Source organism: Quercus lobata, chromosome 5 (assembly GCF_001633185.2).
Source record: "Quercus lobata isolate SW786 chromosome 5, ValleyOak3.0 Primary Assembly, whole genome shotgun sequence".
Lineage (NCBI taxonomy): Eukaryota > Viridiplantae > Streptophyta > Magnoliopsida > Fagales > Fagaceae > Quercus > Quercus lobata.
Genome location: NC_044908.1, coordinates 42,147,167 through 42,162,030, shown reverse-complemented (window position 1 = coordinate 42,162,030; position 14,864 = coordinate 42,147,167). Strand labels below are relative to the sequence as shown.

The 14,864-nt window shown below is 34.9% G+C and overlaps 1 protein-coding gene across 1 annotated transcript; it reads left to right on the top strand.

The window, feature by feature from the left end:
* The first annotated feature begins 7,959 nt into the window (after positions 1-7,959).
* On the top strand, positions 7,960-9,165 carry LOC115992789 (protein E6-like). Its single transcript, XM_031117034.1, has one exon. The coding sequence runs from the start codon at positions 8,039-8,041 to the stop codon at positions 8,909-8,911; it is 873 nt and encodes a 290-aa protein (XP_030972894.1). The 5' UTR covers positions 7,960-8,038; the 3' UTR covers positions 8,912-9,165.
* Positions 9,166-14,864: the final 5,699 nt, after the last annotated feature.

Below are 14,864 nucleotides of genomic sequence, written 5' to 3'. Positions count from 1 at the left end.
CTGCTCGGCTACCCTCTCGGATGAATTATTTAGAGTTTATCGTTCTCGGACATTGGTCTAGCATGCATCGCGCAGCACTCAGCCGTTATCCCGGTTAGTTCCAAGAGTTTAATTTATTGAGGATTACCATTGTTATACTTGATAATGTCCGTAAGATTGAACTAGTAGGAATCTGTGTTAAGGCATTTTTCTGCTCCGAGTGTCATTAGAGGCAAGCTTATATTTAATATTCATACACAAAGTAGTTGTTGCAGAAAAGAAAAGTATTTAGAAAGAAATAAACTCATCTTTTATTAAGACAAATGAATAGTACAGTGTACAATGAAAAGCTGAAATAAGCTTACATTAGAACTAACTACGTAAGTAAAAAGAAAAATACAAGAGAATAAAGATAAAGCCGAAGGAGAAGCACAGAGGAAAGGTTGGCTGCTGCGCCGAGATGTTGAGTAAGGGAACCACTCCTCAATACTTTTACATGCCCATAACTCAGGCAGCAAAAGAACCCGAAGAGGGGCCTGCACCTTCGAAGAAAAGGTGCAGAGAGCACCTGGCTTTGGGCCAGCGCCGCTGAAGAAAAGGTGCAGGGAACCCAACTTGGGGCCTGCACCGTTGAAGAAAAGGTGCAGGGAGCCGGAAGTCGGGGAGCCCCCACAAAAATTTGCCTGCGACAAGGCAGACGGCGCTGATGGCGAAAATTCCTTCTTCTGACATGCCAAAAATCTGGCATGACCAGAACCTGCTTCGGATTTTGACTAAAAGAGAGAGGAAGACCATCTTCCCCCTGTCAAAGCGGAGGACCGGCTTGAATCTGTGCCATCCTTGTCCGTACCATATCACCTTGAGGATTCGGTGCCTCTGAAGCGGGTAAAGATCCTTCATCCCCACCCCTGCCTCAAGCATATTAACCTGAGGCTAAATGACACTAAAAATAGAGACTGAGTATGGCGGATGGATTATGTTTCTGAAGGAAGCAGAAGGGTTTGTATGCAAGGGGAGTGACCCCATATCCTATTTATACACAGAGCAGACCGGTGGCATTTAACTTGTGCAAATTTCCAAGGAACGCTACAGACAAAGCAGACTGGGCTCAATTTCCAACCTCATCCTCAGCCGTAGGATCTGAAGATCCTCGTGAAGGCGCACCTCGAATACTGAAATATCAAAAAACTCCGCGCGAATGAAAAATAAAGGCGTGTCCCTCGTTTTGACACGACTCCCGAGTAAATGGAAAAATGCAAATATTCATGGAGTGCAGAATCAGAGCAGGCTGTGATGTAGGCCCAACATTATCAAAACCCTCATTCCCAACTAAAAGTCGGGCAGCAGGCTTTTGAGGGACTATTGTGGGGCCAAAGAAAGTGTAGCCTCGGCCTAGGCCCAGTTTATCTTAAGGATCGCAGCCCAAGTCGAGGAGGGCCATTGCCGAGGACGACCTCCTCCTCGGCACTTCATTAAATGCCCAAAGAAAGGAACAAGCCGAGTGTAGCGGGCAGGGCCAGGAAAAAAGCAGCCAACATAGTAATACGGAATTCGGCGTCTGACAAACCCATGCCCATGCCCATACGCCTTTCCAGCAATTCCCAACCACTCTAGGTATGGGTCGACTGGACAGGCCTGCACCCCAAAAGTAGAAATCAACACGTGGACACAAAAAAAAGGAATGGAACACCAGTATAAAAGGCGAAACAAACAAAGATAAAGAGGAGGCTGGCCACAAAAGGGTTTGGCTAGTGAGGCCAAGCCCGCCCATGTAGCGTTTCCCGTAGAAACTACGACTAAAACCACTCACTTATGCCCAGGCCATACCTTTGAAGCCCACTCTCTACAAATGATATTGTGGGAGCCCTTTTTACTTACGAGTCCAATTTTATCTTGGAGTTGTTACAAATTGCGCTCTTATACTAAGATTTGTTGAAAATTATTGTGGACATGCTATTTTTCTTCGTTTTCTTACAACTTGAATAATGTAATCATCCGAATTGGTAGAAAAAATAACCACCCACACCCACCCTACCCCAAAAACAAACAAACGCATCTAACATTAGGTGAAAGTAGTCTGAGTTGCAGACTAGATTAGTTAATCTGTTGACCATATTTGGCTTGAAGACGTACTAGATGAGTTAATCTGCTGACCATATTGGGCTTATATTATTTATCTTAGACATGCACATGATTTTGAGTTGCAGCCTTAGCTGGAAGCCTTGAAGACTTTGTTGTGCTAAAAAGACAAAGGCGGAGCTAAGATTTTTCTTCCATAAGTACAAAATTTCCAAATTATTTTTTATAATAAATTGAAATTTATTGGCAAGGATAAATGACTCTACAAAGCTCCTGACTACTAAGTAAGAAATTTCAAATTTCTCTCATTTGGTATAGGATTTTGTTAACAGGTGTTCTGATGGCATTTGTTAATAAGCCATTTTTAAAAAGCTTTTATAAGAAAAAAAAAGTTATATAAATTTTTTTTCAAAATAGATCATTAATAAATGTCTCAAAGGGCAATCCGTATATATAACTCAAAACTTTTTATAAAATTTTAGTGGATGCAAATGTGCAATTGCAATCACTGGGCCTCAACTTGTACTGATCTTAGCTGTGTTAAGCCATTAGCAAACTTGGTGCCTTGGTGGTCATAATGTGAATAGGTTCAGAAATGTCTCAATCTTGATGGTCTCTCTGAACAATCATCAATCACGCACTAGTTTTGGAAGACTGCTGAATCCATTACATAAACTTATCAATTCTGCAGGTGCCGCACGCGTCAAGAAATTTTTTTTTTTTTTTGATGGGAAGAAATTGGCTTTTTGGTAATGCTATATGGTCCTAATGTCCCATCTAAAAAAGTATTCATAAGTTTTTATGTGAGCCGCGTAGGGCCGGCGTAACAGACTTCTTAAAGATTAGTTGTATCCCTATGCCTTACTCTAAGTTCTTTTGCACTCTAGAATAGAGTAGACACAAGACAGAGGGCACATGCTTGCGTGCACTAAATACCATTATTGTTTGCATGTCCCACCCACTCCACAATCCACAATCCACGCATAATTAGCCGGCCACGGCCATGGTTTTCTCAATAATGCTAGTCCACATTCCACACATTTTATCACAATTATTTTACATGGCAGATTATGAGTAATAAAAAAAAAATAGTAGGTTCATGTAATAGAGACAGACAGTTAATTATTAATTGTCACATAAAACAGCTACGATAAAGTTTGTGTGAAAATATGTGGCACTGGCATTATTGTGGTTTTTTTCTTTATACGAATATGTTGTATTCTCCAAGTGGCCTTCTAGCTTGAGCCTTTTTATTTCTCATTAATTTTCATTTTTTTAGAGATAATCGAGTGAACACCATAGTTAGAGTACTTACATAAGTGGGTGTATAATAGAAAAAAAAAATGTAAAATTTACTCATTTTTGTTCAAAAAGTACCCACATCAGTCTATCTATAACACAGTATATTTACATTTTTGCTATAATAACCGTGTAAATATACTCAATTATTGTAACTTTGTATTTATTTTTTAAATATTTTTTCTCTCACTTCTCCCATCGGGTTCTCTCTCTTTCTTGACTCTCTTCTTCTCAATCTCCCCTTGAATCCCAACAAAATTCTCTGCAAATTCATCAAAGCCATACAAATTATCAAATTCATCAAACCCATCTTAAATCTAGATCTTAAACTCATCAAACCCATATAAAATCCATATGAATCATCAAACCCATATACAAATCCATATGCAGCAGCAACAAAGCAACAAAAGCAATGGAGGTGATGGAGAGGTGAGTAAGGCTGTCCACGGGTCAAGTTGAATTGGGTTTTAAGTTAACCTGCACCAAACCTGATTGGATCGGGTGAACAAAAAATGGACTTGCAAACTACTGAATGTTCGAGTCGAACTTGATGGCTCGGGTCGTCAGTTGAGTGGGTTGGAGCCATCGAGTAATTTCTGGTCTGAAGCATAGCAACAAAGAGAACATAGAGAAATCAAAACCCAGACCTAAGATTTCACATTCCCCTTCTCTGTCTCTTTCTCTCTCTCTCTCAAATCCCTAACACTAGCCCCCCTTCTTACCATGGCCATTATCAAGTTGGTCGTACTACTACTGTCATTGACTCGTAGTCATCATTGCACTCGCCGTCCTAGGTTGAGTCTTGCTCAAACCCCTCTCTCTTGAAATCTCCTATGATCTGCCATATGTGGCTTTGATTTTGTGCATCTAATGGTGGGTCAAAGTAATTTTTTTTTTTTTAAAAAAAAAAAAAATTCATATTGATCTTGTGATGGATGTGGTGATGGAGTGGTGGTGGTGCCGGTGTAGTGTTTTCTCTCTCTTCGTTTCAGTCTCATAGATCTGGGGTTTGTGGACTTATTTGTGCTATTTGATTTCTACAGGTTTGGATTGTGGTTTCTGTCCTTAGGGTTTTGATTTATCTTTGTGTTCTTTGGGTTGATTTCTCTTTCTGAAACTGAATGGGTGAAACCCATTATTTTTCTTTTTAAATTTCTCACATGTTGGGTTGGTTTCTATGGGTTGGTAAATGTGGAACCCAAACTCGAATTGAAAACTTGAATTTTTAACACTAACAAACTCGCACACGACACGTCTGGACATTCAGATCCGTCCACGGGTCTTTGGATCGGATCAGGTCTGACAAGTTGATGGACAACCCTAGGTAAGAGGCGAGAGAGTGTAATTTGAAGATTTGAGAGAGAGAGAGAGAGAGAGAGAGAGAGAGAGAGAGAGAGAGAGAGAGAGTAAATGAAAATAATAATAATAAAAGAATAAAAATGATTATTTAAATAATATAGGGTGTATAATAGATTAATTTGATGTGGGTGTTTTTGAGAGGTGATTATGTAAAATAGAAAAAAGTAGGTTCTTATACTAACATAGACATAAAAGTTTACACAGGTTGATGCGAATGGTCTTAAGAACAAAATTGTGACCATTAGGGATATTAGGGCAATTTTGATGTTATTAGATAGTCATACGTGCATATGCATGAATGATAATGATACTCTTACACTTATTTTTTTTACAGCCATTTTTATTACATCCACTTTCAGAACTTTATGTATCCATTATGAAATTTTCCCTATAGTGTAATTATATTTACAAGTAGTTCCTTGCAATTAGCCACCAAAAAAAAAACAAGTAGTTCCTTGAAAAAATACAACTTCACCCCTCCGAAAATTTTAAATGTTTAAATTCTTTTTAGTGTAAGAATACTTATAAATAATACTCAAACAAATTGAGTGGGTACCATGACACCAATTGAAGAATTGGTGAGTTCTATTGAAATTAGCTAAAGTAAAGAAAAAAGAGAGGCTGGAAAAGATTGTTTTTTTATTAAAGGTCGTTGGACATATAACTCTGATACAATAAAGGAATAGAGAATACAAATTTTATGTTGGGTTGAAAAAAAAACACCCAGTAAGTCGTATATTGTTTTGTATTAATACTAAAATATTATAGACAAACTTCCCTAAATTGTAGAGATTACAATTATAGAAAATCAGCTAAAGTTAAGGGATGTGCTATGGAGGAGAGAATCAAGGGAGTATATTGGCTGATTTATGTTTGGCAAGTATTTGAATTTGAATTGGACACTTTTATGGCATTATTTGACTTTGAATTAGACGCATCAATCTTCTGATTATCACCCACTCCTCCCCCCCCCCCCCCAAAAGATAATTTTTTGTCTTCTCCATTGTTTATATGTTAAATGTGGACATTTTTACATCAATTGTAGATATTGATGTAAAATAGTAGATGTAAGTGTGTCCAAGAGGATACTTTCACATGCATGAATTCTAATGATTATATGTGTAGCATGGTTTAGTGTTGGTTTGGCATCAATTTTTTTTTTCAACTTTTTAATTTATTTGTTTATGTATAGATGTTTAAAATCTCTCCTTTTTTTTTTTTTTTTGCTACAATTATATTTTAACCAACTTTCAATAAATAAATAATCAGTAAAAAATCAATATATATAAAAGCAGAGACCTCATGCGAGAGAGCAAGGGGTTCTGCCAAGTGATGCATCGTATGAAATTCTTTTGATTTAGACTTTTACCTCATCTAATTTAGAATTTATGTCAAACTATTAAGTAATTGTAGATGCATTTATTTCAATGTATTAATAAAATTCAAAAAATTCATATATATTTATAACTTTAAATGCTTTGGATTGATATGGATGGATCTAAAAAGTCATGAGAAAGGTAGGAACTAAGAAAACTTTTCAATTTCCAACATAAGACTAACTTCAATGCAAAATTGCAAGAGTCGGATTCAATAAATTAGATAATATGATATGATTATTTGTCTCCATATTTTTCCAATATAAATCCTCATTTGTCCACTATAATTTCTCTCATAATATCTTTGGTTCCCTTTCTGAGAGGTATGTTAATTTCCAAAATATTATGTTCATCTTAAATATTTTGTTTAGATTATATATATATATATATATATATATATATATATATATATGTTTTTACTAATGTAGCATTGTAATGTGTTTAGATTGGTTTTTTCATATTGTGTGTCAATTTAGATTTTTGATTTTTCGTATGATGCATATATATAGTTGGTAGGGATTTGTAGTATTTTTGGTGTTTTGGCTTCTTTTAGTGAGGTTAAATTGTGATATTATTATGACATTATGACATTATTGTGTGTTATCGTATCATGAAATTATAGCAGTTTTTATAGCTAATTGATTAAAATATCATTTTGTCAATTTTCATCCTATTATAATTACGATCTTAAAAATCAAACTTTTCTTCAATTAAAATGTTAATGTGCCTTAATTTTATCTATCATGTCAATTATGAAACTAAAGAAAAGCTATTTTGAATGACATAAAAATTATAGGTGTTGAAATAGTGGAGATAGAGACTTTAGTGGCATAAGAAATGTAGAAATTAACACTATAGAATCTATATATAAAGCATAAATCATATAAGAAAAACACCTAAGAACCAACAAGTTTGTAGGTGACATTGTTAACTGTGAGTCTGTGACTAACCATAATAGTATTCATGAAATTAATAGGTCATAACTAATTTTTTATAAAATTTATCAAAATGCACCGTGTATTGCGAGGGATATTGGCTAGTTGTATCTAAACAATAAAGTAAAGTGTTAACATTTCTATCTATTTCATTAGGTGGAGATTGCTTTGCTTCAATAATTTACAAAAGTTTTTAACCTAGTAATCTAAAGTCTCTTATTGTCGAATAAGAGATCTGAGGTCCAACTTTCACTAAAGTCTCTTACTGCTGAATAAAAGTCTGGGTTCAATCTCCACCTATACGAAAATCAATTAGTCTCTTGGTCTAATAAAAAAAAGCAATCAGGAGTAGACACCATAAAGAGCAATCTATCTCTCTCAAAAAAAAAAAAAAAAACCCTTAATTAGTTAACATATTTTTTTTTTAGGGAAATAAATTAGTTACTTAAGTACTTTTATTTATTTTGGGGAGGGATGACGGGGAGAGGAGGATGGGACCGCTATGATAATTAAAGGAAAAGGTTTTGTTTTAGCTTAATTAATGTTAGTTTGCTTAAAAGAGTCGAAAAATCAAGAAGCCGAATAAATGGTTAGCAATGCAAATGAAACTATTAAGAGGAAAATAACTGGATCCCTAAGTGAAAGATTAAGACATAATTATGTTGTTTCATAATGGATGCATAAAGTTCTGTCGAAAAAGAATCAGTAAAAAAAAAAAAAGCCTTACATGAAGCGGTCCATCAAAAGTTAAAGAACTCTTTTTTAAAGTTCACTCATATCACTCATAGAGGGGACCACAATCATCACTGTTCCCCCGTCTATTTACCTAATGAGTTGAAACTTTGGAGAGAGATATTCATCCAAAATTTATTGGAATTTTATTTTTGGGTAAGTAAAGGAGGTTTTTCTCTATATAAAGATTGGATCAAGTGAAGCACTCCCTAGCTCTCATTAGTCATACACTCAGTTCACACAAACAATATCTCTCTCTCTCTCTCTTGCCATATACCTATGGCTCCATCTGCAAAATTCATCTCTTTTCTCTTCATCCTAACCCTCTCCTTCTTTGTGCAAATCCATGCTAGAGAAAGCCAGTTCTTCAGCAAGGTCACAAACGTTAACAACGATGCCAAAGAGACCACCACAGTTGACCCCAACAAAGAAGAATTTTTAACCAAGCATGAGCAGCAGCCAGTCTTCATCCCCCAGACCCAAAATGGCTATGGTCTCTATGGCCATGAGTCTGGCCAGTTCCCTCCTACCACCACCACCCCCACCCCAACCACCACCACTTCACTAACCAACGTCAATGCTGCACCTTACACCACCACCCCCACCACCACCACCAACAATAACGCCCCATTCAAAACAGTGTTTGAAGATGATGAATCTCTCAACAAGTACCTCAACTCCAACCAGAACTACAACTACAACCCCAACCCCAACAACAACAACAACAACAACAACCAAAACAATGAATTTTACTACAACAACAATGCTTACCATGCCAGCCAAAATGGTCTGAGGGATTCAAGGCTTACTCAGAGAGGAGGCTACACCACTTTGGCCAACCAGAACAACTACAACAACAACAACAATGGTGCCAACAGTTACAATAATGCTGAGAGGCAAGGCATGAGTGACACGAGGTTTTTGGAGAATGGGAAGTACTACTACGACCTTAACTTAGAGAATAACTACAATCCAAACCGTTATGAGAACTCTAGAGGAGTGGATTCAAGAAATTGGAACAATAACAACAACAACAACAGGGGTTATTATGGCAGCAACAACAATCAGAACACTTTTGAGTACAAGAACTCCATGGAAGGGTACCAAAATGAGGAAGAGTTCCAAGAGAGCCAAGATGAGTTCGTGCCATGATGAGTTTGGCTTGACAATTATTAATTAATTAAGTGCAAAAGAATGAGATTGGTGTTTGATAGTATTATTTAATCATATATGGTTTAGTTGGTGAAAAAAAGCTGAAGTATAGTTTTTATTTAAGCATGGTTTTTATTGTTAATTTGTAATCTTGTCTCTGGGTTTGCAATTGCAAAGTTCTTCATGCTAATCGCTACTGGTTATGAAAGTCAATAAAATGTATACGCAATATGGTCGTTGTTGCTTCAGCTTAATGTATCACTATCTCAACCCCAAAAAAAAAAAAAAAAAGGCTTAATGTATCAATATTCAATCCCCCAAAAGAGATATATGAGACAAATTGCGAGAGATAGTAAGTAGTTTCCTAATAGCTTGTCGTGACCTATATTAATCCGAACTAACATAGTACTAACTGGAATTCATACATAATTAAGCTGACTACCAATTTGGTAAAGCATTAGCTAGGGGCTAATACATGTCCTTTGCATGGGACCAATTAGAATTTCCCATGATTAAGGGTACAGTACAAAAAATTGAGCCATTTCAACTACAGCTCTAGGAAATTTCCTCCATATGCAATGCACCCTAATCACCTAATCCATTTCTGTCGTTATTCTGTTAGTAAAAGAAAAGACAGCACTAGCCAACAACAATAAGGCACTTCAGCTCAGAGTTGTCACAATTGCCCGGCTGATTCCTACTTCCTAGGCGTGTATTGTGTGTCAATTTAGGCAACACCAGCAATAAGTCCATAATAGCGTACAAGCATAAACCAAAATTTTCGGCGACCCCGATGATGATATTACATGATTGCACCGATTTAAATTAAATTAAAAAGTAATTAAATTCAAAACTTTATTAATAACAGGGTAAAAAGAAAAAGAGAAAGAAGAATATGAAGAAAAGCAATTGGTGTTGATGACTTTAAAAAGAGAGAGAGGAGAAAGTAGATAAGGAACGCGTTCAAAATAACTTTATATTTCTTCAATTACAGTTTCAAAAGATTATGGTGTATGTCCACCGGAACAGGAAAAGGAAAAATAAAAGATGGGCGCCCAATCTCATAGTGTAATCTCAAAGTTGTTTGGCATACTCGAATAGAAGCATTTCTATATGAGCAATGCTGTGTACACAAAAATATTGACAACATTTTTAACATTATTAATGTAACAAGCTTGTACTAGTTAGTTTTCATCTAAGCACATTATTTACATCATTTTTATTTTTTATTATTTATCTACCACTAATAATTTACCACATTAGTAATTGTCAAAAATGTTTTTCAAACTTTTGTGTCTATGGACTTTCTTTTTTGTATATTTATAAATTGTAACAAAACTTCTATTTATTACTATTTTTTGCATATCATGTTATATAATTAAGTATAATAAATTTAGTGACAACATTTTTCATAGTCACTGATGTAGGAAATCATTTGGAGCAACACCACAAATCCAAGGGTTCTTGTTGGCTTGCGGTTTGCCGCTCAAAGTGCACTTTTCAAAGACTAGTTGAAGAAAGGACTCAGCATAGTCAGTTGTGAGCTGGAGGATTCAAGTGCTAGGCTAGATTTAAGCTTGGAGGACTTATTGTAATTAAACCTATACCACAACTATTCACTATTGGAGTTTTAAGTATCGATGCCGTGGAGAGATTTTTTTATTCAGCTGCTTGAGTTTTCCTCTTAAATAATATATCGGTGTTATCATGTGGTTTGTGTTTCTCTACCACTATTTTAATTTATTGCTTTACTTGTTGTAGCTTTCATTTGATATCCATGGATTGTGAATTTGTTAATCAAGTATATATTTGAGTTTAATGCTAGTTTAAGGTAAAAGTGATTAAGCCCCTAAAATTAGTTGATTATGGTCAAAATTTAAAACCTAGGGTTTTAAGTATTGCTTTCAAGTTTTTTTTTTTTTTTTTTTTTTTTTTTTTTTTTTTTTTTTTTTTGAGAGCTTTCAAGTATGTTTAGCTTTGAAGGCAGACTCGGAAAGAATGATAAACCGCACAATGTGTAGGACAATCCATTCATTATGCTATTGCAAACCTAAGCTTAGGTATGAGTTCTACTTTGATCCATCCATATTTGTTTATCTAATTACTAAGGGGAAAAATTGTTTGGCTAAGCACTACAATCATATTTAATTTGGTCCCTTTTTTTTTTTCTCAAAAAAAATAAAATAAAATAATTTGGTACAACATGCCAAATGGTAGGGCGGGAGTTTTCTCATCTTATATATCTATCTATGATCTATCTGCGTCAATTTCGGTTGAGAGAAGGAGCTATCAAGGAGTTAATGTCAATTTAGGTTTCGGGACATTGCACAATTCAAGAGGAGGGATCCACCAATCCGATTCTTAAATGGTTTGGTGAACCACTGGCACCAGGAAGCTGCATACACCACAGGGCATCGACCAAGGAATCATAACATAATCATAAAAGTTGAAAATTGATTAACAATCCCAATTTGATTTTCTTCCCGTAATTGACGGACTGACTTTGTTTGTTCAACTTGTCGTACACTGTGCACAGCCTTTGGGGTGTCAACTTTTTGACTAAAGAAAGTGACAGTGCAGGAATTCTCTTGTTTGGCTTTGATTTTGTATTTTTAGGATTAGACACAAGGTAGGAGCCAAGATTTTGAATTAGGGGAGATTAATGAGCTATAAACTGTGATTGTTTAGGCTGATTTTCATCCATTGTATTTTTAGAAAGCATTTGGTTTGCCGTAATATTACATTATGCCGTAATAATAAGTTATTGTAATTTTAAATTAATGTAATCTCAATACAAGAATATAACATTACTGTTCCGGAATGTGATGAGATTAATATGATGTAATATATTTTGTAATTTTAAATTATGGTAATGTTAGAAAAAATAAAATAAACCAAAAACCTTAATTTCATATCATCAAAATGTATATCACATCAAGAGCACATCACAGTAAACCAAATGCCCCTTTAGAGTTAGATACAAGGATGGAGCCAAGATTTTGAGTTAGAAGAGATTGATGATCCATGGACTGTGATTGTTTGGACTGATCTGTGAAGTTGTTTAGGTTAATTTGTGGAGGGAGAAGAGTCAAGTTTTATTTTCATTGATCTCAATTCGAATTAAGCCCTAATATATTTTATAATGCATGTTTTGGTTTTGTTTTTATTTTGCAATTCAGGGGCCTAGAGCCCTTTGGACCTAGTATAGCTCTGTTCCTGATTATACGCCTATCACAGAATAGATGACCAACTGAATGTTTATCACTGAGATTTATTTATAGACTGATGTTGTGGATGAGTTTTTTTAATCATTTGCGTACTCATTGTGACACTAGACTAAGCTTGAGTTTAGATGTATTTTATTTAAAAAGCATATAAACTGATAGAGAAAATAAGTTGGACATTAAAGTTAAAACAAAAAGACGTTGAGTGAACGCTACTTCTAACTTATTAGAATTATGTAAACGTTGGACTAATTCCAATGTGTAAATGTTTTTCATTGATTGGTTTAATACCACCTTGAGTGTATTGCAGTAGTAACAAACTAACAATAATGAGTGATGGATATAATTCTTTTGGGTCCATATCCATTAGCATAAGTTTTAACTTAAGTTGTGGGTTCTTCTTAAAAAAAAAAAAAAAAAAAACCTTAAGTTTTGGGTTAAAATTGTGTTCTCACGTGATATATTAACTATTAAGGTCTCACACATTCCCAAACTTTTTTTTCTTTTAAAGCTCACTATTAAATTCTCAACATGGAAGATAATGTGAATTATAGGATAAAAATAGTGTGGATGAAATGGACAAACACATTAGAAGTTTTGTGTGATCCTAAAATATCTATTAAATTATACTTTTTGATACTGAATATTTAACCAATTAAGAAGCAACATATTTTTAAAAGTAATGTAACTCAAATGAAATGTTAAAGATAAGATTCAAAATGTATTTTTCTCAGGTGAGTATTGAGTATGATTTAGTAAAAATATGTAGCTTAAGTGAAAATATATAGAAAGAAAAGATTTAAAATGAGAAAAATTACTAAAAGATAAGGATGCAAATGACATGTTAATTAAAAAAATATTATTATAATTGAGTATGATTTCAAAAAAAAAAAAAAAAAAAGTAAAATGATAAAAAAGAATACATAAGCCATTGTATAAACAATGAGTGCATAACAAAATATTCTTAGATCTATATGGTCTTATTTATCCAAAAAGACCTATACGGTCATAGCTCCCATTAGCTTGAGTTTTTTAGTTGGAGCAACGTGTAAGCATTGCTAGAGCCACTAAAAAATTTGCGGAAAAATACCACAATGCCTTCATTATTCAATGAGTTCTGCTGAAGACCGGACTTTTTTATAGAAAAAATCACATACTCTCTCACAAGCTCATCTAGAATCGGCCACACCACAAAAATTAGACAGATTCGATAATAAAGTCAGTGACAACAGTCTCGTTTCAGTCTCACCAGTTTTTTTCCTTATTCAATTCAATTCACTTGGGTACCACAACAATTCAACAACAAAAGGGTCTTCGATCAAAACATTGAGAAATATTCCTGAATGATAATAGTACTGCTCAACACAATTATTTATTAAGCTGTAAAAGTATGACAACTTTAACAAATGACTACTTGTCTTGTGACCCAACTTCACTGAGCAGTTAATAAGTACTTATGGTGTGATCCCAACCCAACAAATTAAAGGCTATTAGATACCCTTTCAGCACAGCTTTATTGTGAGTTCACTTGGGTACTGTGATTGTTGCAATGCATGAAAGGGTAGCAAAATGCTCCACAATATAGACATAGTAGTAGCATTTGATTGCAGAAGCACTAATGATGTTGAGTGGTGAATATGAGGAAGAGGCATCTTGGAGATATAATGGTAACTATAATAATCACGCCCACCTACTACTGTTTCCCCACAAGGGCCCCAACACCTTTAATCACTTTTCATCATATTCTTTAATTTATAAAATTAATCCACTATATATTTTCCCATTAAAGAATTATATCTACAAGACAGTCAAGACTACAACCACACATGCACACGTCTACAAACAAACAAATGAAACTTAAATGCTCAATCTGGACGGTTATAAATGAGTAAATGCAACCTTTTGGATTGCGCACAATCTAATAAATATGTACATCCAAACCAGATCAATGTGCCAACTGCCACGGCCTAACCTTTTCTGATAATATCGCATTTGTTGCACGTGACTTTCACAAATGATTTATAGAGCATTAGAGCATCCACAGCAGTGGAGCTAAAAATTTAGCTTTTTAGCTCCACCAAAAGTTACTTTATTTATTTTACCTACATACATGCTGCAGCAGTGGATCTATTTTAGCTTTTCACACAATAAAATAATATAAACATCACAATAAAATAATATATCCATTACAATAAAATAATATATCCACTACAATAAAATAATATATCTTATACAATAAACAACAACCACAACCACCTTCAACCGCCACCGCCACCGCTGTCGCCACCGTCGCCGCCACCGCCGCCGCCGCCGCCATCGCCGACGACTTTTTTTCCATCGCCGTCGTCGCCGTCGCCGCCTCCACCGCCGCCGCCACCTCCACCGCCGCCTCTTTTTCCGCCGCCGCCGCCGCATGATAGCAAATAATTGTCTAGTGTTATATTTTTTTTTAACCCCAAATTATACTCGTACATTTTTTTTTTACTAAAACAATTTTTCAATTATCATGATAACGTATTATCGTTTCAATTATCCGGAAGCAACCTTGGAACAATGTGAACTATGAAATGAAGGAACTTTATAATGTAGTCCATAGATTTATAAGAAAACATATAAAATAAAATACATATTATAGCAAGAACAATGTAGTCCATAGATTTGCTCACATACATAACTCAAACCAAATTACAATAAAACTCACACACTCGCACAAGTTATACCGACTCATA

Bases quoted from the DNA above. Each gene is read 5' to 3' on its own strand.
- LOC115992789 (XM_031117034.1), top strand. From the start codon at position 8,039: ATGGCTCCATCTGCAAAATTCATCTCTTTTCTCTTCATCCTAACCCTC.